The sequence below is a fragment of the Nerophis ophidion genome, linkage group LG12 (genome assembly GCF_033978795.1).
Source record: "Nerophis ophidion isolate RoL-2023_Sa linkage group LG12, RoL_Noph_v1.0, whole genome shotgun sequence".
Taxonomy (NCBI): Eukaryota; Metazoa; Chordata; class Actinopteri; order Syngnathiformes; family Syngnathidae; genus Nerophis; species Nerophis ophidion.
In genome coordinates, this window is record NC_084622.1 from 41239458 (window position 1) to 41263167 (window position 23710).

A 23710-nucleotide genomic window follows, 5' to 3' on the forward strand; every position below is an offset into this window, starting at 1 on the left:
ACCACTGTCAGTGACTACATTTGGTCGCTACATCCGTAAGTGCAAGTTAAAACTCTACTATGCAAAGCGAAAGCCATTTATCAACAACACACAGGAACGCCGCCGGCTTCTTTGGGCCCGAGCTCATCTAAGATGGACTGATGCAAAGTGGAAAAGTGTTCTGTGGTCTGACGAGTCCACGTTTCAAATTGTTTTTCGGAAATTGTGGACGGGGAGTTCTCCGGAAGAAAGAGGAAAATAACCATCCGGATTGTTCTATGCGCAAAGTTCAAAAGCCAGCATCTGTGATGGTATGGGGGTGCATTAGTGCCCAAGGCATGGGTAACTTACACATCTGTGAAGACACCATTAATGCAGTGCGTCTCCCATAACAGTATGACCTCGGACTATGTTAAGGTAACGTGTGGAGTTCCCCAGGGTTCGGTCTTTGGCCCTGTACTCTTCAGCATCTACATGCTGCCGCTGGGTGACGTCATACGCAAATACGGTATTAGCTTTCACTGCTATGCTGATGACACCCAACTCTACATGCCCCTAAAGCTGACCAACACGCCGGACTGTAGTCAGTTGGAAGCGTGTCTTAATAAAATTAAACAATGGATGCCCGCTAATTTTTTGCAACTTAACGCCAAAAAAACGGAAATGTTGATTATCGGACCTACTAGACACCGACCTCTATCTAATAATACAACTTTAACATTTGACAACCAAATAATAAAACAAGGTGACTCGGTAAAAAATCTGGGTATTATCTTCGACCCAACTCTCTCCTTTCGTTACGTCTCGTCTCGATTACTGTAACGTATTATTTTCGGGTATCCCCATGTCTAGCATTAAAAGATTACAGTTGGTACAAAATGCGGCTGCTAGACTTTTGACAAGAACAAGAAAGTTTGATCATATCACGCCTGTACTGGCTCACCTGCACTGGTTTCCTGTGCACTTAAGATGTGACTTTAAGGTTTTACTACTTACGTATAAAATACTACACGGTCTAGCTCCAGCCTATGTTGCCGATTGTATTGTACCATATGTCCCGGCAAGAAATCTGCGTTTGAAAGACTCCGGCTTATTAGTGATTCGTAGAGCCCAAAAAAAGTCTGCGGGCTATAGAGCGTTTTCCGTTCGGGCTCCAGTACTCTGGAATGCCCTCCCGGTAACAGTTCGAGATGCTACCTCAGTAGAAGCATTTAAGTCTCACCTTAAAACTCATTTGTATACTCTAGCCTTTAAATAGACCTCCTTTTTAGACCAGTTGATCTGCCGCTTCTTTTCTTTCTCCTATGTCCCCCCCTCCCTTGGACCGCTCGTCGGGACCCAGGATGGACCGCTCGCCCGTGTATCGGTTGGGGACATCTCTACGCTGCTGATCCGCCTCCGCTTGAGATGGTTTCCTGTGGACGGGACACTCGCTGCTGTCTTGGATCCGCTTGAACTGAACTCTCGCGGCTGTGTTGGAGCCACTATGGATTGAACTTTCACAGTATCATGTTAGACCCGCTCGACATCCATTACTTTCGGTCCCCTAGAAGGGGGGGTTGCCCACATCTGAGGTTTCTCATAGTTAGCATTGTCACTGGCGTCCCACTGGATGTGAATTCTCCCTGCCCACTGGGTGTGAGTTTTCCTTGCCCTTTTGTGGGTTCTTCCGAGGATGTTGTAGTCGTAATTATTTGTGCAGTCCTTTGAGACATTTGTGATTTGGGGCTATATAAATAAACATTGATTGATTGATGATTGAATGGTCCATACAGGTTTTGGAGCAACATATGTTGTCATCCAAGCAACGTTATCATGGACGCCCCTTCTTATTTCAGCAACACAATGCCAAGCCACATGTTACAACATTATGGTTTCATAGTAAAAGAGTGCGGGTACTTTCCTGGCCCGCCTGCAGTCCAGACATGTCTCCCATCGAAAATGTGTGGCGCAATATGAAGAGTAAAATACGACAGCGGAGACCCCGGCCTGTTGAACGACTGAAGCTCTACATAAAACAAGAATGAGAAAGAATTCCACTTTGAAAGCTCCAACAATTAGTTTCCTCAGTTCCCAAACGTTTATAGAGTGTTGTTAAAAGAAAAGGTTATGTAACACAGTGGTGAACATGCCCTTTCCCAACTACTTTGGCACATGTTGCAGCCATGAAATTCTAAGTTAATTTTTATTTGAAAAAAAAAAAAACAAGTTTGAGTTTGAACATGAAATATCTTGTCTTTGTAGCATATTCAACTGAATATTGGTTGAAAAGGATTTGCAAATAATTGTATTCCGTTTATATTTACATCTAACACAATTTCCCAACTCATATGGAAATGGGGTTTGTAGTAGAGGTGTCTCCATACAACTTTTCAGATTCTGTTTACAATCTATTGAATTGGTAATCCTTTCCGTTATTTTGATTAATACCATTGATTATGAAATGTTAGCTCTGTTTCACTTTTATTTATTGGATTCGTCTAATTGGTTGTTTACTACTTTTTCAGTAATTTTACAAAATTTTGGAAGTAAAAAAACGGGTCTATAGTTTGTAAAAGGGTGTTCGTCTCCAGTCTTATAATCCGGTAAAACTTTTGCTTATGCTTTATTAGTCTTTAATTAAATACTTTTTTTTCCCGGCACTTGATGGTCACAATTATTATTTAAGTTAACTCTCATGGCGAAATAAGTTGAATGATCCAGACACGATTGTTTGTGGATACTTTCTCATAAGCTTCTGCCTTGGAAACGTTGTATCTGTAGGTAATATGCAACTATAATGATGTATTACTTGTATATATAGACACATGTGGTGTTTTAAACTGCAATATTGCTCAGTTAGGGACACTTTTAACATATGCCTTGCTTGTGTGCTTTAGTTGCGTGTGTTTACTTTTGAAGATAACTTCACGAAAATACAAAATTTGTAAATATTAAAGTAAATTTAGATTTTAATTGGCTGTCGAGTAAACAAGACTGCTTTTATGGGAGCTTACATCAAAGATTGTCGATGCAAGCCCTTATCAGATATCATCTGTGAAGTTGCCCTCCCTTGGGTCCTCCAGACCACCAAGCATCGCCATAAGAGCCTGGATCAGGATTACAATAGAGTTTTCACTTATGGTTGTGCAGCCGTTTGCTTTCCAGCAAGTGTCCTCTTGTCGCTCTTGCTCTTGCTCGTGCTCTCGCCCCAGCTCCAACAACTCTCTCGTCCCGGCTGTTGCCTTTTAACAGAGCGACAGGTGATTAGATAACTAGGCCCAGGTGGGCCTTCTACGCACCTGTCGCTGATTTCGAAGTTGGTCCTGGCACACCCCGCTTCGCTGCAGGCCCGCAGGCCACGCCCCCCCCTGCACACATCATTTTGCTTGTATTGGACCGATATCAATATCAGATCGGGACACCCCTACTGTATAGTAGTTCCAAAGTTTTGTAACAATACAAACTTGTCTGTTTGCCTGCAAATCATCCTGCTGAATCGAGTACCCGAATCCCATACGTTGGTGACTCAGTCCCTGTGCCACCGTCAGGCCAAATAAAGTTGCAGCACTCCGATAAGGAAGGCAAGAAACACTACTTAAATTTGAGAAAGAAACTCGTAACAAAGGTCTCACTTGTTACCGCCTTTGCCAATGAGAATCGTCAATATTAGTGAAAGTAATATTAAATGTTCATATATTAATGTTGTTCATGTAAAGTATTTCACATAGTAGTTAAAACTATAATTCATTTTGTAAAAAAAATGTGTTTTGTGATGATACTTTTTGGGTATCTGAAACTAAATAATGAATTCTTATGGGAAAAAGTGCTTTGGTTTTTGTGCGTTATCTAACCTTTTGGAACAGATTGCTAACAAAAAACTGAGATTCCCACTGTAATTTTAAATCCTGAGGGCGTAGATGTTGGCAGAGTAGTGCTCTCCCAAACTGATTACTGTCGAAGAAAATGACAATTGCAATATTTATCTGCTTCTTCTTCTCTCCTTATTAGATATTGATGATTAATTAATTATTACTTAATTAATTATTAAATAATGAGTAGTTTATTAATTTATACGGAATTGCAACCACCTGAGTTAACCTTTTGATTTCCTCTATGATGACTGAGGTTGGTCAGACTACCATTTGGGGTGTTTTAAATGCAACATCCATTGTGAAAACTGTTAATTTTCTACAGTCAATTAATTTTCTTCCCCTCTTTAGGTTAAGTCCCTTTTGGTTTTTCATTAATTGTTTCTTGATTGCTGTTTTAGTGTTCATTTTTTGTTGTTGTTCTGCCTTCACTTTGAGTTTTGCTCCTCAGACATAAGAATATGTGTCATTGTGTTAAAATGAGACCATTGCACCATTCCCCCGTTGCTGTTAAATTAGTCACAGGCTGTACCAAACCACAGCTATGCATAAGGCTGTTGCCAAGTTTTTACAAATGTTATACTGCGCTCGTTTTTAATTGTATGAAAATGAAATGGTGAGTTACGCAACACAAGGGTAGATGACATAGGGAAAAGTAGTACCTCGAGATACGAGTTTCATTGGTGCTGTGACGCAGTTCGTACCTTGAAAAACTTGCATTGCCAAACAGTGTTGCCCATTGAAATGAATTTGGCCTTCCCAAAAACAGCACAATAGTAACATGCAAGATCCCTTTTAAAAATAAACATACAATCTAAAATAGGAAATGTTGTATGCAATGGAATGTACTATAAACAACTGCAGTAGTTCCATGATGTAAAGTAAAAATAATATACATTATTTACCTTCTATCATATCTCCTTATAACTACTTTGCAGTCAAACACACCATCAGCAGCTCTTTCATATTATCATAGATAAATGTCGATCGTTTAGATGTTATTTTAACATCATTTGCTGGTGTTTTGGACTCATTTCGCTGCAGACAACACAATCGGTCACGTTGTGAAGGATTTTGTTCTGGTGTATTGGTCAGATCTTACTGCGTTCACTCTGCAATTTGCTATGCCAACTAGCAGTGGAAAGGCTTCTGACCCAAAATTTTGCTCTGAATCTCAATCAATCAATCAATCAATGTTTATTTATATAGCCCTAAATCACTAGTGTCTCAAAGGGCTGCACAAACCACCACGACATCCTCGGTAGGCCCACATAAGGGCAAGGAAAACTCACACCCAGTGGGACATCGGTCACAATAATGACCCAGTGGGACGTCGGTGACAATAATGACTATGAGAACCTTAGAGAGGAGGAAAGCAATGGATGTCGAGCGGGTCTAACATGATACTGTGAAAGTTCAATCCACAATGGATCCAACACAGTCGCGAGAGTCCAGTCCAAAGCGGATCCAACACAGCAGCGAGAGTCCCGTTCACAGCGGAGCCAGCAGGAAACCATCCCAAGTGGAGGCGGATCAGCAGCGCAGAAATGTCCCCAGCCGATACACAGGCAAGCAGTACATGGCCACCGGATCGGACCGGACCCCCTCCACAAGGGAGAGTGGGACATAGAAGAAAAAGAAAAGAAACGGCAGATCAACTGGTCTAAAAAGGGAGTCTATTTAAAGGCTAGAGTATACAAATGAGTTTTAAGGTGAGACTTAAATGCTTCTACTGAGGTGGCATCTCGAACTGTTACCGGGAGGGTATTCCAGAGTACTGGAGCCCGAACGGAAAACGCTCTATAGCCCGCAGACTTTTTTTGGGCTTTGGGAATCACTAACAAGCCGGAGTCCTTTGAACGCAGATTTCTTGCCGGGACATATGGTACAATACAATCGGCAAGATAGGATGGAGCTAGACCGTGTAGTATTTTATACGTAAGTAGTAAAACCTTAAAGTCACATCTTAAGTGCACAGGAAGCCAGTGCAGGTGAGCCAGTACAGGCGTAATGTGATCAAACTTTCTTGTTCTTGTCAAAAGTCTAGCAGCCGCATTTTGTACCAACTGTAATCTTTTAATGCTAGACATGGGGAGACCCGAAAATAATACGTTACAGTAGTCGAGGCGAGACTTAACAAACGCATGGATAATGATCTCAGCGTCTTTAGTGAACAGAATGGAGCGAATTTTAGCGATATCACGGAGATGAAAGAAGGCCGTTTTAGTAACGCTTTTAATGTGTGCCTCAAAGGAGAGAGTTGGGTCAAAGATAATACCCAGATTCTTTACCGTGTCGCCTTGTTTAATTGTTTGGTTGTCAAATGTTAGAGTTGTATTATTAAATAGAGTTCGGTGTCTAGCAGGACCGATAATCAGCATTTCCGTTTTTTTGGCGTTGAGTTGCAAAAAGTTAGCGGACATCCATTGTTTAATTTCATTAAGACACGCCTCCAGCTGACTACAATCTAAAGCGTAACAATTACCTGAGAGACAGCTCACATTCTGAACAACTCCACTAAGACAACTCAGTCATGGATATAAAAAAATAAATAAAAAATAATATGTACAAAGTACATGAGGATCATGATAGCTCAGTGCAGCAGTTTAAATGATTTTGAAGCGGTTAAAATAGTCAAAAATGTAGGGATCCCCTAATATAAAATAAGTTAATTGAACAGTACGGCAATTTAAACCTGAAACATCATTAACTCAGTGAATGTGAAAATTTTAGCTAATTATGCATCAAAAAATAGCCTTACTTTTCATTTCTACCCCCTTTAGGAGTATTTCAAATGTCCGCAAGTGTCAGGTTCGTCCCTGACAGTTTGGTTATGTTTTAGTTTTTTCCTCTGCATTTGTCTTTGTTTCCTCTGTGTGTGTAGTATTTCCTGTCAGCGCTTTTATTTTGTCTGTTTCCTGTGTTTCTCCCTGAACGCTGTTTCCCCTCAGCTGTGGTTGATTGGCACTTGGCCACACCTGGTGTCAATCAGCCCACTCCTATTTTAACCTGCTTATCCATCCAGTCTGTGCTGGATTATTGTCAGTAATGTCACTTCTGTAATGTCGCTCCTGTCGTGTCGTGTCATTGCAGCGTTGCGGTAAGCTATATTTCGGTAGCAGTTTGTAGCTTACTGTCTTTTGTTCCCTGCTTTTAATTTGTCTTTTACTACACGTAACGACTTCTGTTTTTCTTCCACGCTAGGCCCTTTTGTTTTTGCTAGCTTCCATGCTAAACTCGTTTTGTTTTCTAGCTCCCATGCTAGCTCTTTTTAGTTTGTTATCCTCCTTGTGCGCGCTTTTTGTCGTACCGCTTTTGTTTGGTTTTGTCTTAGTGTTTTATTAAACCATGTTTTCTCACTCAATGCCTGCCTCCTTCTCTGCATCTTGGGGTTTGTCACAAACTAACTCTGACAGTAAGTCTTGAACCATACAAAGTATTTCAATGGCTGAAATCAGCGCTTTTGCATGATATACTAGTTACTATGATAATCTAATTAGTTACTATGGTAATCTAATTAGTTACTACGGTAATCTAAGTCACAGCAGCTCAGACAAGGCACCAAGCAGTGTGAGCGGGGAGCCTTTCCACAGAGTGTTTCCAGAGCGACCATCCTGCACTTTGTGCAGTAAGAATTTATTGACTGTGGGGTAATTTGATAACAACAATGGTAAAAAAACAAAAAAACAACATGTTATGTCCTTTACCGATGTGCAACACTTTGGGCTGAAGTTCATGTATGGAAGATGCACCAACATAAGTTGTTAGTTGTATTTTGCAGTTTTAGTATTTTAAAACGTAGTACATCTTAAAAAGAAAGGGTAGTGTGAGCTGTTGGACATGTCCCATTCCTGCAAAACAACCCATTTTTAACGCGGGTGTGGTCCAACAATGCCACATCACTCAGTGACTTGAAGAGGATGTGGTGAGTTGTCGGGGTGGATGACTATTTTTTGCCAGAGTAAAAAAAAATTTTTTTTACAAATTGCGATTGCATCACTTCTCTCACACAGTGCCTAAGTTTAAGTTCATCAGAGACCTAAACGTGATGGAAAAACAATGAACTGTTCATCTGCCAGTAGGTTACAATGCTTTTGTGCACACTAGTGTAATAATTAGATGCTTTGCAACAACGCCTGCAAGGCTTTTATTTATTCAGGAGATTTGTGTAACTCTACAGGTTTAGCCTGCAGGAAAGCAATGACCACTGTGATAACACGGAATGGAAAGCCTGCATGAGTCCAATACAAGATGGCGGCAACTTTATATGGACAAATAGTCCGAGGGCCAACCTGTGGCATAAACACGTGGGGTCACATGCTCACGTCCTGGGCTTTTGTAAAGATTTAAACATTTTTCTTTTATTTGAATCTAACACTTGTAAAATATGATATCATAAAGGTTAAGGCAAAATTAATTGTTGGATCAAAGTTAAAAAACAATTTAGTTTGAATCAAGTTAGGAATATGTAACACTACCTACTAGGGGTGTGGGAAAAAAGCAATTCGAATACGAATCGCGATTCTCACCATGTGCGATTCAGAATCGATTCTCTTTTTTTTTTTTTTAAATCAATATTTATTTATGTATTTATGTTTTAAACAATCCAACAAAACAATACACAGCAATACCATAACAATGCAATCCAATTCCAAAACCGAACCTGACCCAGCAACACTCAGAACTGCAATAAACAGAGCAATTGAGAGGAGACACAAACACGACACAGAACAAACCAAAAGTAGTGAAACAAAAATGAATATTATCAACAACAGTATCAATATTAGTTATAATTTCAGCATAGCAGTAATTAAAAATCCCTCACTGACATTATCATTAGACATTTATAAAAAATAATAAAAAAAGAACAATAGTGTCACAGTGGCTTATACTTGCATCGCATCTTATAAGCTTGACAACACACTGTGTCCAATGTTTTCACAAAGATAAAATAAGTCATATTTTTGGTTCGTTTAATAGTTAAAACAAATTTACATTATTGCAATCAGTTGATAAAACATTGTCCTTTACAATTATAAAAGCTTTTTAAAAAAAATCTACTACTCTGCTAGCATGTCAACAGACTGGGGTAGATCCTGCTGAAATCCTATGTATTGAATGAATACAGAATCCTTTTGAATCGGAAAAATATCGTTTTTGAATCGAAAAAAATCGAAATATAATCGAATCGCGACCTTAAGAATCGATATTGAATGGAATCGTGGGACACCCAGAGATTCGCAGCCCTACTACCTACCTATGCACCCTTGCAAAAAATGCATTCATTCTTTCTGGTAGTGGAAACCCCCCAGCACAGTTCTTCACTGTTCACTCAACGCAGATGTCATAACGTCTTTAAAGCTCATTCACACACAACATTTGGTAGCCACCATATGATTGTAGGAGAAATGTATTGATATATTAAATATAATTGTGGCAGTGTCTGTCAGGTATGTTTAAGTTCTACTTTTGCATTTCTTTAGCACATAACTGTGGTGCATTCAAGGAACCTTGAATCAAGTTTTAAACAGAGGCGTCCCTAGTTTTTAAAAACAGGTGAGGCTTAACTATGAGGGGCCGTTAGGGACATTATTCAGAATTACCTCTTACATACACTACTGAAATGCTCTTACATACAGTAGTGAAATGCTCTTACATACTGTACACTACTGAAACCCCCTGCAGATACACCAATAATTATATTAACACTTATAGTAATGAGGATGAATTATATTTATTATCCACTAATGATAGTTACACAAAACACAAAACCAGTGAAGTTGGCACGTTGTGTAAGTCGTAAATAAAAATAGAATATAATGATTTGCAAATCTTTTTCAACCTGTATTCAATTGAATAGACTGCAAAGACAAGATACTTAACGTTCAAACTGAAAAACGTTGTTGTTTTTTGCAAATATTAGCTCATTTGGAATTTGATGCCTCCAACATGTTTAAAAAAAGCTGGCACACATGGCAAAAAAGACTGAGAAATTTGAGGAATGCTCATGAAACACTTATTTGGAAAATCCCACAGGTAAACAGGCTAATTGGGAACAAGTAGGTGCCATGATTGGGTATAAAAATGGATTCCATGAAATGTTCAGTCATTCACAAACAAGGATGGGGCGAGGGTCACCACTTTGTGAACACATGCGTGAGCTAATCGTCCGATGTTTAAGAACAGCAAGACAATGCCAAGCCACGTGTTACAACAGCGTAGATTCATAGTAAAAAAGTGGGGGTACTAGACTGGCCTGCCTTTAGTTCAGGCCTGTCTCCAATTGAAAATGTGTGGCACAAAATGAAGTCTAAAATACCACAGCTTAAGTTGAACAACTTAAGCTGTACATCAAGCAAGAATGGGAAAGAATTCCACCTGAAAAGCTTCAAAAATTGTTATTCTCAGTTCCCAAACGTATACTGAGTGTTGTTAAAAGGAAAGTCCATGTAACACAGTGGTAAAAATGCCTCTGTGCCAACTTTTTTGCAATGTGTTGCCATTAAATTCTAAGGTAATGATTATTTGCAAAAAAATAATTAAGTTTCTCAGTTCGAACATTAAACATCTTGTTTTTGCAGTCTATTCAATTGAATATGAGTTGAAAAGAATTTGCAAATCTCAGCACCCCCCGCGAACCTAAAAGGGACAAGCGGTAGAAAATGAATGAATGAATGAAAGAATGTATTCGGTTTTTATTTATGAAGTACACAGCGTGCCAACTTCGCTGGTTTTAGGTTTTGTGCAAGAATCATCTAATCTCTACCTTACACTATGAAGTAAAGGAAAACTTGACATAATAATATTACTATTTAACTGAATAATGACAGGTTGTATAAACTCACAACTCAACTAATAAAAATAATTAAAAAAAAACCTTTTGAAATGATAAAACAACTCCAAATAGTTTACAGCCCTAGAAAAAGCCAAATGGCTCCACTGGTTGGAATGTTTAGTTAAATAGATTATTGATTACACTAATATGTAAAAATGTATATACTGTGGGCTATCATATCATGGAGTGTGCCATCTACTGTGTTTCTGGGTTATCACATTGGAAAGACTGTTGGGAAGACAATCACTCCATCTTTATGAAGTAAAAAAAAAACATAGTTTTTTTCCATACAATGTATTGTAGAACATTACAAGCTGCATTCAACAAAAACATTTTTTTTTACATGTGTTTTAAGAATTTAGTTTCAACCAGATAAAGTCAATAATTGTTTTGTTTTAGTTCATGTAATTAAACTGAGTGTGTGTATGTGGGGCGGTAATGGGGTGGGAGCTCTTCTAATAATAGAATAAGTAATATTAAAGACCAAAACTTGGTCACAATCAAAATCAAACAAAGCCAATGGCCAGCATTTTTAAAAGATAATCTACTGTAATAGTTTTATTTTATTACTGCATTGAGTAAATTCAAAATGTAATTTATGTGTCCCTCTGTCCAATTCATGTGTGTCCTCTTAGGCATGGCTGGATCAGCAACATGAGCACTGCCATTCTCAGACACACACACCATGAAAACTGTGCAATGAACTCAACCGGTTTCATCCTCCACCCTCGCCAGGACCTGAACGAATCGTTTGATGCTTACTGCTTCGATGAAACAGGTGTGATTTTAGACAGATCAACCAAGCTTTTGTAAGAACAATGCTCAGCATATTGATGATCTGTGGATGTGGTCGTTATCTACTTCTCACTTTTTATCTGTGCTTTTTCCCAGTGGGACCTGAGATGAATTGTGATAAGGCGTTTGACAGAAGTCCAGGTGAGCAATGCATGCACCATTTTTCAAATAAAGCCGTACCGCTGAACATATCTACAGGATCATTTCAAGAATGTGAAAAAAATCAAAACTTTCCAGTCTACTGACTTTACAATCAATCCGCTTTGTTATTTTTTCAAAAGTGAAACGTTGCAGCCAAGTTGCTACCAAATTATAAGTAAATTATAACCATTGGAAAAGTTGATAAACTTGCGATATTTTGCAACAAAGTTTTAGAGTTCTTTATGCAGAGTTACAGTCATCACTGTAGCAGCTCAGTCGAAGTTTGGAATTGATGGTCAAATGGTCCTTCATTTTACATCCTTCACCGTTTGCCCAATGACCAATGTAAGAGCCGATGAGCAAGCATACAAGATAAATGGTGCATAAGATTACGTTGTACTTAAGCATTGAATATGTGTTCATTTAAAACAAATCAAACAAATGCAACAATTTACATTGTTTCCCTTTCAACTGGCCCTAGAATCCTTTTAACTGTTAGTTTTCTATTTCCCCTTTACATGCACTCTTTACCATAGCGTCGTCCTAGCCGTGACGTTGAAAAGCAACAACTTCCTTTTCCGTTTTCATTCGTGAGTTCCCTTAACACAATAAAAGCATATCCGCTTGCACAACCTTCAAAATAACAGTCATATATTACATAGCAAAACAGAAATACATTTCCATCCATCCATCCATTTTCTACCGCTTATTCCCTTTCGGGGTCGCGGGGGGCGCTGGCGCCTATCTCAGCTACAATCGGGCGGAAGGCGGGGTACACCCTGGACAAGTTATTAAACATCATTTGATGGTTGTCCCCGCTATGAGGTATTCATTCCAAACGAGTATTGGTAAACAGGATAAGATATTGTCAGAAGCTGAAGAATGGATATGATATTCAAACCATCCAATCTTCTGCCAGACATTGTTTAAAACAACCTTTCCCCTTGCGAGTTAATAATCATCATCAATCATTGGTATGTTTTCGTCCACAAAACCATTATTTGTATCACTCCATCTTATCTATCTTGTCTTTTAACAAAAAAAAACAAGGAAATCACAATCTGCGTTCAATGAATGTTCTTCAATTTGTCATCCCCAAAGTAAGAACTGTACTGGGCAAGAAAGCATTTAGGTTTTCAGCAGCGAAGGATGGAATAACCTACAATCGAATATTCAACTTCAAACCCTTGTTACATTAAATGTCATATGAGCAAGTTTTAATGTTGTAATTGTGATGTTTTATGTGTTGTTTACTGTTTTTATTGTAACCTTGCTGATGCCCTCTTGGCCAGGTCTCCCTTGGAAAAGAGAACTTTGATCTCAATGGGATTTTACCTGGTTAAATAAAGGCTAAATAAAAATAAATAATATTGATAATCACAGCTTTTTTTATTAGTAAAACGAACAGAATTAAGGTAGGACCCCTTTTTTTGTGGAAAAATGGGCAAAAATCATCGAAACAAAGTTGGAAAAACGTGTTTGCTATTTATCATCGCCTATATGTGTATTATCTGTAATTTTGCAACTTATATGGTCAAGGTCCCTAGGAGGAGCTTGTTAAAGTACGACCCCTTATTTTCGCCCAAAAAATGGGAGATGAAAACCAAGATGTCCGTTTTCAGATATGGGTTCCTGAGATTTTTTTGTGCATCCCGTCATGATAGACGTCTCCTGCAATTTTTCTGTCGACACGTGAAGCTGTTTGTAGGGCGTAATAACTTTTTCCAATTTTTAAGGTGGAGGAAAGGCAGTTTTGAAATGTCATTTTCAGGACCCCAGAAATAAAAACATTTTTTACCATACCTGACGTGCCTGCAAAAAATGTGTACTTTTTGTGTATGTTAAGGGTGTAAAAACATATACAAGAAAAAACACAGCAATTTCAATACGCCCCCAATAATGCAGCATGATTATTTACAAAATATGTGTGAGCACAATTAAGTCTCACACAGTGTGGGTGAGGTCCAGCAGAGAACAGGCAACGAGACTCAGACCAAAACTTCTCAACATTTTTATCTATTCTACGGCTAGGTACCTAATTCGGTATTTCTATAGGCATCGACTGAATTCCGTCGATACTACCGGGTATCTATTCATTTAAAATCAAACCATATCTCAATACCTTTGCTGCACGTTTCAGATTCAGCATTGGCTCAGGCACTTGTCCGGTAAACTAGTAAACTAGCACTCATAGCGGACTGCTGCTTTGTAATGTTGCAATTTTCCATGCCAACAAAGCAATTATGCTTGATAGAAAGCACTCAAATTTAGAATAAGGCTGCACTTATCAAATCGTGCAAGCCCAATGTTAATCTACATTGGATTTGCAAGAGATATATGCTACTGATTAGCATTAAAAAATTTAGCATGGCAATTTCAACACTTCGTCAAACTAAGACGCACAATACAACCAAATAGCTGGTGTGTAATAAGTACAATACTTACAGTATAAACACCTTTTGTGCATAATAAAATACCACATTGAACTTGATGGCAAAGACTACTCCCTGTTGCCATCTAATATCTTGGGATTTCCACTGCCTGCAAAGACTACTATAATTCTTGCAAACGAGACTGAGAACATATAACAACTAAGCGGTACATTTGTAATTATCACGTCAATGTTAAATATATACATATTCTGTATAGAAATATAGCAATACTAAACACATTAACATTGATTAACACAAAAACAGACACAAAAGTACCAAAAATTGGTACTATTGAGTATCACTGTTCAATCAATCAATCAATCAAAGTTCAATTACATAGCCCTTAATCACAATTATCTCAAAGGGCTGCGCAAACCACAACAACATCCTCGGCTCAGATCCCACATCAGGGCAAGAAAAAACTCAACCCAATGGGTACAACGAAAACCCTGGAAGGGACTGCAGATATGAGGACCCCGTAAGGAGTGGTCACCTGGGTCCCGACTTCATTTTGTGTATGTCCAGCCCGTTGGGAGGCCAGAAGGGGATCCTCTTGAATAGACACAAGTCAGCAGCACAGAGACATTGTTGAATATTGATTAAAATGTAAAAGGTGCCCATCCCTACTTCCGTCAGAGCACTTATTCCATCGATTTCTATAAACTATAATTCTTACCATGAACTATTGGAAGTTTTGCACCTAAATAAATAACCTACGCTAATAAGGAATGTGTATTGAAGATAATCCATGAGGAAAGATAGTCAAAATATTGACAAAAATAAAGAAACCATACACTGTAAAAAAAAATTCAGTAAAAAAACGGTCATTTACTGGCAGCTACGGCTGCCAAACGAAAACCATAAAATTAAAGTAAAACATTGTAAACCAAACAATGATCAAAAACATTATGTTTACAGATTTGTACTAAATTATTAAGATCAACCACCTTTAATAAAGTGACAATGCAAACAGTTCTGCAGAAAAATACCTTTATTCTACAGAGTTTTTCCAAATTATTACGATCAACCAACTTTAATGACATGACAATGCTGGCAGTTCCACAGAAAAATATCTTAATTTTGCAGATTTATTCTGAACTGTTAAAATCAGGGGTCTCAGACTCAATTTCCCTGGGGGACACTGGATGCAGAAACTACCTGAAAAGTGGATTCGCCTTCTTTGAAAGGCTATCCCGACTTAGCAACATACTCGCCAATCCTCCCGAGAGACTTCCTGTGACCCTCACGAAGGATTGTCCCGATGTTCGCCCCTCAAGTGTTTTAGGGGAGTGCCGTGACAGCACTGCCTTCATTGTCCTCGACAACCTTTGGTCGCGTTCGCTCATTCACCATACAAACAGCGTGCAGACTGAGGCGCATGTTGTGTAAGGCTTCGTTGGACATACAATAGTGATTGCAAGACATACTTGATCAACAGCCATACAGGTCACACTGACGGTGGCTGTACAAACAAATTTAAGACTCTTACAAATATGCGGCACACTGTGAAACCACACCAAACAAGAATGGCAAACACATTTCGGGAGAGCATCCGCACTGTAACACAACATAAACACAAAAGAACAAATACCCAGAATCCCGTGCAGCGCTACTCTTCCGGGCTACCACCCCACATCACCGCCCCCCTCCGTGCGTCGGTTGAGATGGGCTGAGTTTGGTGGTTGCAGAGGTGTAGCCCGGAAGAGTAGCGCTGCACGGGATTCCGGGTATTTGTTCTTTTGTGTTTATGTTGTGTAACGGTGAAGATGTTCTCACAAAATGTGTTTGTCATTCTTGTTTGGTGTAGGTTCACGATGTGGCGCATATTTCTAACAGTGTTAAATTTGTTTGAACGGCCACCCTCAGTGTGACCTGTATGGCTGGTGGCTGTTGATAAAGTATGTCTTGCAGTCACCAAGGTGTGTCATATTACAGAGAAAAATGTTAAATTGTTAGTATGAGCATAAACCTTTATATAACAGGCTACATATATTTTTCAACTTGAATATAAAAATACACATAAATATTAAAAAAATATGATTGACCTTAAAATTACATATAAAACGGTTAGATTGTTAGTATGGACATGGACTTTTATATAACAAGCTACATATTAAATGAAAGTTAATTACTGTAATTTTACATGAATTTGAAAGTAATTTGAGAAAACAGAAAATGATATGTATAATTAATTTGGTATTTTTCTGTAAAAAAAAAAATAGAAATATCCATAGTTTGTCATTACTGGCATGTTACTTAAAATAACAGGCGGTTTGTTTATTTACGGATAATGTCTTCAATTCTACAGTTTTATAACCTATTTAAAAAAAATAGAAAAATTACAGTAGAAATTTAGAGTCAATTACCATAAAAATAGGATTTTTTTTAATTTTTTTTACCGTGCATATAAACCTTTCCTCTCTTTTCCCAGAAAAACCTTCCCCAGAGCCTGGGCTACAAGTGTCCACTGCAGAGGAATTAAAACCCTTTGATGGAGTAACTGAAATGACTTCACCGGGCACAGGAATCACTCTAGAACCGGAGGCGGCTACCACGTCACCTGCAGTGGAGGACAGTTCACTCCAATGGGAACACAATGTCAGTGTCTTCTTCACCCAGACTCCTTGGGACGTGGATCAGCCCACGGGATCCGGTATGCTGCCAACCTTGTCTGAGGGGGAAACAATGACAACCAGTCCCCCTGGCGGAGAGACCAACCAAACACAGCTCCCTGTGGACAACAAGCAGGGTGACGCCAAAGTAGACCGTAGGTTTCACTCCAATAAGACACCTTGTAATACAAACATATGATTGCCCTTACTTACCTGTGTTGTTCAAGTAACTCTTAGTTTGGAAGAACGTTCTAATGATGAGGCCTGAGTTAACTTTCATAGGATACGATGCCCCCTGGTGTTTCACTAAGAACACTCAAGCTCAGCTGATTAAGCAAATCTGAACGTTTCAAAGGGTGCTTTAAAGGCCTACTGAAATGAGATTGTATTATTTAAACAGGAATAACAGGTCCATTCTATGTGTCATACTTGATCATTTCGCGATATTGCCATATTTTTGCTGAAAGGATTTAGTAGAGAAAATCCACGATAAAGTTCGCCGCTTTTGGTACTTCCTGAAAAAGCCTCGCCTTTACCGGAAGTCGCAGACGATGACGTCGCAAGTGTGATGGCTCCTCACATATTCACATTGTTTATAATGGGAGTGTCCAACAAAAACAGTTATTCGGACCGAGAAAACGACAATTTCCACATCAATTTGAGCGCGGATGAAAGATTCGTGTTTGAGGATATTGATAGCGACGGACTAGAAAAAAAACAAAAAAACAAAAAACGAGTTACAAAAAACGCGATAGCATTGGCACGTATTCCGATGTTTTTAAACACATATACTAGGATAATTCTGGGAAATCTCTTATCTTTTTATTGTGTTGCTAGGGTTTTAGTAAGTTTAATATTACCTGATAGTCGGAGGTGTACGTCCACGGGTGTCTTGACGCCAATGTGTAACGGGTGTCGACGGCAGCTGTACGGACGATACAAGCTCAGCTGATATCCGGTAAGTGGCGACTTTTTAACCACAATTTTTTCACCAAAACCTGCTGGTTGACATTCGGTTGGGATCCATGCTCGCTTGACCGCGCTCTGATCCATAGTCAAGTTTCAGCTCCGGGAATTTTAAACAAGGAATCACCCTGTGTTTGTGTGGCTAAAGGCTAAAGCTTCCCAACTCCGTCTTTCTACTGTGACTTCTCCAATATTAATTGAACAAATTGCAAAAGATTCAGCAAGACAGATCTCAAAAATACTGTGTAATTATGCCATTAAAGCAGACGACTTTTACCTGTGTGTGTGTGCTTCCTAAAAACCCGTGACGTCTTGCGTACACTTCATCATTACACGATGTTTCCAAGACAAAACTCCTGGGAAATTTTAAATTGTAATTTAGTAAACTAAAAAAGCCGTATTGGCATGTGTTGCAATGTTAATATTTCATCATTGATATATAAATTATCAGACTGCGTGATCGGTAGTAGTGGGTTTCAGTAGGCCTTTAAATATCAAACTTTAACCAAGACTCATACCAGACTAAACATAGGTTTAGTTTTTTATACTTTACCAACAATTACTGTAGCTATTTTTTTTGCAATTCAAACCCACTTTACATTAACAATAAATGTACATACAGTGGTTATTAACTAGTTGCGAGTTGTAAAATGAGAACAAAAAATGGTGACGGACTGAATGCCAAATTTTGCAAGTTACATTCTTGTATTATATTTGCTAGGTATAAATGGTTAGTTCGCCATATATCAACATTATTTTCATTTATCTTTATTATAAGACTTACTTTTTGCTTTTTTTTATACACCATAAACCTGCACATTTTTTGGAAACTAATTTGAAACTCCATTTGAAATAGAACCCGCACTGAAGGTTTGCGTGTATTCTAACGTGCAAACTCGATAGCGCACGCAAAGCTGATCTACCAAACGAGTGTGCGGAGGATTGCTTCCCTAAAATGAGTAAACTTAAGAGCACAATACATTTAGCTGTCTTCGTAAATACATTTAGCTGTCTTCGTGTAAATGCAGAATATTAGAATGCTCACAATACTGAGAGAAGGAGATGAAATTTAGCACTCACAGTGTGATTTATCAAGGCTGAAACTGTTTTTTTTTTTTTTTTATGGGACGGCGTCGCGCAGTGGAAGAGTGGCCGTGCGCAACCCGAGGGTCCCTGGTTCAAATCCCACCTAGTACCAACCTCGTCACGTCCGTTGTGTCCTGAGCAAGACACTTCACCCTTGCTCCTGATGGGTGCTGGTTGGCGCCTTGCATGGCAGCTCCCTCCATCAGTGTGTGAATGTGTGTGTGAATGGGTAAATGTGGAAGTAGTGTCAAAGCGCTTTGAGTACCTTGAAGGTAGAAACGCGCTATACAAGTACAACCCATTATAACCCATTATAACAAACCCCTTTTCCATATGAGTTGGGAAATTGTGTTAGATGTAAAAATAAACGGAATTCAATGATTTGCAAATCCTTTTCAACCAGTTGAATATGCTACAAAGACAACATATATGATGTTCAAACTGATAAACTGAGTATTGAGTATATCTAAAAAGGGAGTGCAAACCTCCGCAATTATGCACCGAGGCAGTGAGAAAGGAGGCAATCGTGCTGCAAACACATATGACAGAGAGAAAAAATATTTCATCCTACGTGTGCCTGTGAACACATTTGAACTGTCAGAAATGAAAATAGACCCACAGTATTATCTATTCAGCAATATTATTTTATAATTTTATCGCTGTTGGATTACTTAAAGGCTGAGCAAAACAAATTCAATTGATTTGTTTTGGTGTGGACAGAATAGTGTAACAGGGTTTAGTGTATGTGCCCCACAATACGGAGCTCCTGTGTTCGATTCCGGGGCTCAGTGTTTTTTTGTGTGGTGTTTGCATGTTCTTCCCGTGACTGTGTGGGTTCCCTCCGGGTACTCCGGCTTCCTCCCACCTCCAAAAAAATGCACCTGGGGATAGGTTGATTGGCAACAATAAAGTAGCCCTAGTGTGTGAATGTGAGTGTGAATGTTGTCCGTCTAACTTTGTTGGCCCTATGATGAGGTGGCGACTTGTCCAGGGTGTACAAAGCCTTCCGCCCGATTAGCTGAGATAGGCTCCAGCACCACGCGCGACCCCGAAAGAGACCAGCGGTAGAAAAATGGATGGGTGGATGGATAGTTTTGGTGTCTGGTAGCGTTGTAATTTTTTTCATACATATTAATATATCTACCCCACCTTCCGCCCAATTGTAGCTGAGATAGGCTCCAGCTCCCCCCGCGACCCCGAAGGGAATAAGCAGTAGAAAACGGATGGATGGATGAATATATCTCTTCCATTTTCACCATCAAAATACCGCAGCGCCTCTCAAAGCGAGCTAGGAGTAGGTTTGATGGCCGAGCTTCAACATAGCCTAGAAAAGAGGTTGTATATTATGTTTGTGTGCTACATGTCAACAACATGACAAAACGGCAGAGGTTGGGCTTTAGAATGCCCTAAATGTGGAGTTAAATGATTCTTTTTATTGGTGAAAGCCTGTATACACCCCAAATCTTTATTTAAATAGGGCGGTCTGCACGGCCATTGCCCTTGTTACACACCCACTAATAGTACACACCATTTTATATTTTGCACATACCGTTTAGCATGGAGGATGCAAATTCCATTTTTATATACTGTTCACTAGTGTAGTTATTTTCAACCTTTTTTGAGCCAAGGCATATTTTTTTAATAAAAATAAAAAGTCCATCCATCCATCCATTGTCTACCGCTTATTCCCTTTCGGGGTCGCGGGGGGCGTTGGCGCCTATCTCAGCTACAATCGGGCGGAAGGCGGGGTACACCCTGGGCAAGTCGCCACCTCATCGCAGGGCCAACACAGATAGACAGACAACATTCACACTCACATTCACACACTAGGGCCAATTTAGTGTCTCCAATCAACCTATCCCCAGGTGCATGTCTTTCTCCCAATTGTTGGATATGAATTTAAACCGTAATCAACCATGCATCACTCTTGCTCTTGTCTGAAAGTAGGTGTACCTGTCACACCACGCTCTGACTTATTTGGAGGTTTTTGGTGTTTTCTTGTGTGCAGTGTTTTAGTCCTTGTCTTGCACTCCTGTTTTGGTGTTTTTTCCTGTTTTGTTGGTATTTTCCTGCAGCAGTTTCATGTCTTCCTTGAATGCTATTTCCCGCACCTCCTTTGTTTTCGCAATCAAGCCTATTTAAGTTGTGCGGACGCTATTTTTCTTTGGGGGGACATTGTTGATTGTCATGTCATGTACTGATGTACTTTGTGGATGTTGTCTCTGCTCCACACACAGTAAGTCTTTGCTGTTGTCCAGCATTTTGGGTTTTGTATACTTTGCAGCCAGTTCAGTTTTTATTTCGTTTTGCACAGCTATGCCTAAGCTTCAATGCCTTTTCTTAGCGACACTAGCCTTTTGTTTATTTTTAGTTTAAGCATAAGATACCTTATTACCTGCACGCTGCTTCCCACTGTCGTCTGCATATTGTGATCATGACACGACGTGTTCCCGACATCTACGAATCAATTAGCTACCTGCTGCCACCTACTGATATGGAAGAGTATTACATGGTTACGCTGCCGAGCTCTAGACAGCACAGACACTCAACAACGGCACATTATTAACGGATTATAATTACTTGTGTGCGAAAAATATTTTTGACCCAATTAGGTGAAATTACATAATCTACTAAGGCACACCAGACTGTATTTCACGGCACAGCGGTTGAAAAACACTGCATTAGTCCATACAAAAATGACAATCCTTAAAAAAAAAACATTTTTAATCTAGAAATAGTTTTTCAATTTGAAAACAATGTAAAAAAAAAACCTTTTGTGTCTTGTCCCACCTAATTTGTCTGCTGGCTTATTGCAGCTCCACAACAACCCCCTAACGGCAAGAAAAGGATGAATGACGTTCCACAGACCGATCATCGGGAGGGCAATGAATCAGGGAGTGAGTAGCCATGATGTGTCACCGACACTCAAACTGTGGATAAAATCAGCCAGTGGTCGTGATTTTTCATCGAACTTTTTGTCTCCCTGCAGACTGGCTGGTCATCCTCTGCGTTATTGTGGCAGTAGCTGCTATCTTCTTTGTGTGTGTGGCTGTTGCTAAAAGGAAGAGGTATTCACATACAATTCTCTATATTCCAGAAAATGGTTCTAATAAATGAACAGGGTAAAAAAAACTAGGTTGCCAGATGCAGCGATGTTCTATATCTCCTGCCGCAGTGAAGCCCGTTTAAAACTACAGAACCACTCTGGCATTCATTAAAAAAGTAAACAAAACACAATTAATGGGCAAAAACTATGAATTTGATATATATATATATATATATATATATATATATATATCTATATATATATATGTATATATATATATATGTATATATATATATATATATTTATATATATATATATATATATATATATATATATATATATATATATATAGATATATATATATATATATATATATATATATATATATATATATATATATATATATATATATATATATATATATATATATATATGATGACCCTATGAAAAGGGTCCAGCTACAATACACTCATATAGATAGTATGTTTGTTTTAAAAATATTTCCATAAATCTGTTATGGTGACGGCGTTTGAAGTGACGCTAAATTAGCAATTATCTCATTAGCTTTTGAATAGAGGCAGCCGTGATGCTGCTTAAACGAACAAAGACTATTGCAAAGTGGGTTTGAGTGTTTATGCTAGTATTAACCCACACCGGAACTTACATCTCAGCCGCTTTCACCGATCAAACACGTAAATCAGATCATGCAAGCAAGTTTGACAAGTTGATTAATCGCAAAAAATAATCGCCGAATCGTCAACTGCTAAAAAAATTGTTAGTTGCAACCCTAGTTTTTTAAGACAAGGTAGATCACCTGAGGGCCCCGGGGCCAAATCTGGTCCGGCTCATTATTTTATGTGGAAAGCCTGGAAAGAATATGCCCTAATAAAATGCTTAATCTTTTCTTACTAAATATATTTTTTCTTTCCCTTTTGCCATTAAAAGTCATGTACTGCATGCAATTGCATATCTTTTCAAATTAAATATAATCGAAATCAAAATATTATATTATCATGTATTCCAAAAATATGTTTTTTTTAAAATAAAGATAAATACTGTACCTAAATATCTGCTTAAATTATGATTTCAAAACAAATCATCAATAAAATTGTAAACTGTAAAATTGGCCATAGATTTTACGGTTAAATTGCGCTTTTTTACCGTAAAATCAACTATTGGTATAATTTTTCTATGTGCAGTAGGACACTAAAACATTTAAAACAAACAAAAAAAAACCCATTAAAACAAAGATATATCACGGTAAAAAAAAAATCAAAGCATTAAGACAACAAGATTTTACCATAAAAAAAGAAACAACTGGCAGATCTATTGCTTTAATTTTACCTACAAAAACAGGGGTATTGTTTTCTCATTCCATTCCATTTATTATATTTTCTTATATGCTGTAAAAAAAACAACTGCTTTTACTGTAAAATTCTGGTGACTGAGCTGCCAGTTTTTAAAGTAAAATTTACTTGTTTTTTTTGCAGCTTATGTAAATAAACATATATTGGTTAATGTATTTTATATATATATATATATATATATATATATATATACATATATATATATATATATATATATATAAATATATATATATATATATATATACACATATGTATATATATATATATATACACATATATATATATATATATATATATATATATATATATATATATATATATATATATATATATATATATGTATGTATATTCATTCGTTAGGTCATGAAAAAACACAAGAGGCTATTTAATCCCTACAAGCCTGTTTCGCAGGTTTCCCTGTTCTTCAGGGGATTTGAAGGGAAATGTATATGCGTCTCGTCATGATCCTGCAATTTTTGTGTCGACATGTCAAACTGGAAGGAGGGGCTAATTTCTTCCAATTTTCAAGGTGGCAGAGAGACAGTTTTGAAATGTCAGTTTTAGGGACCCCCCCCCCCCCCCCCATTTTTATTTTTTTTG

The 23710-nt window shown here is 38.3% G+C and overlaps 1 protein-coding gene across 1 annotated transcript in view; it reads left to right on the forward strand.

The window, feature by feature from the left end:
- Positions 1 to 23710, forward strand: part of LOC133563444 (CD44 antigen-like) — a 44151-nt gene that overhangs the window by 18396 nt on the left and 2045 nt on the right. Inside the window, exons 3-7 of the mRNA XM_061917570.1 lie at positions 11301 to 11443; positions 11557 to 11601; positions 16465 to 16800; positions 21514 to 21594; positions 21687 to 21765. Of these exons, the coding sequence (XP_061773554.1) occupies positions 11301 to 11443; positions 11557 to 11601; positions 16465 to 16800; positions 21514 to 21594; positions 21687 to 21765 (684 nt within the window). The remainder of the gene's footprint in view (positions 1 to 11300; positions 11444 to 11556; positions 11602 to 16464; positions 16801 to 21513; positions 21595 to 21686; positions 21766 to 23710) is intronic.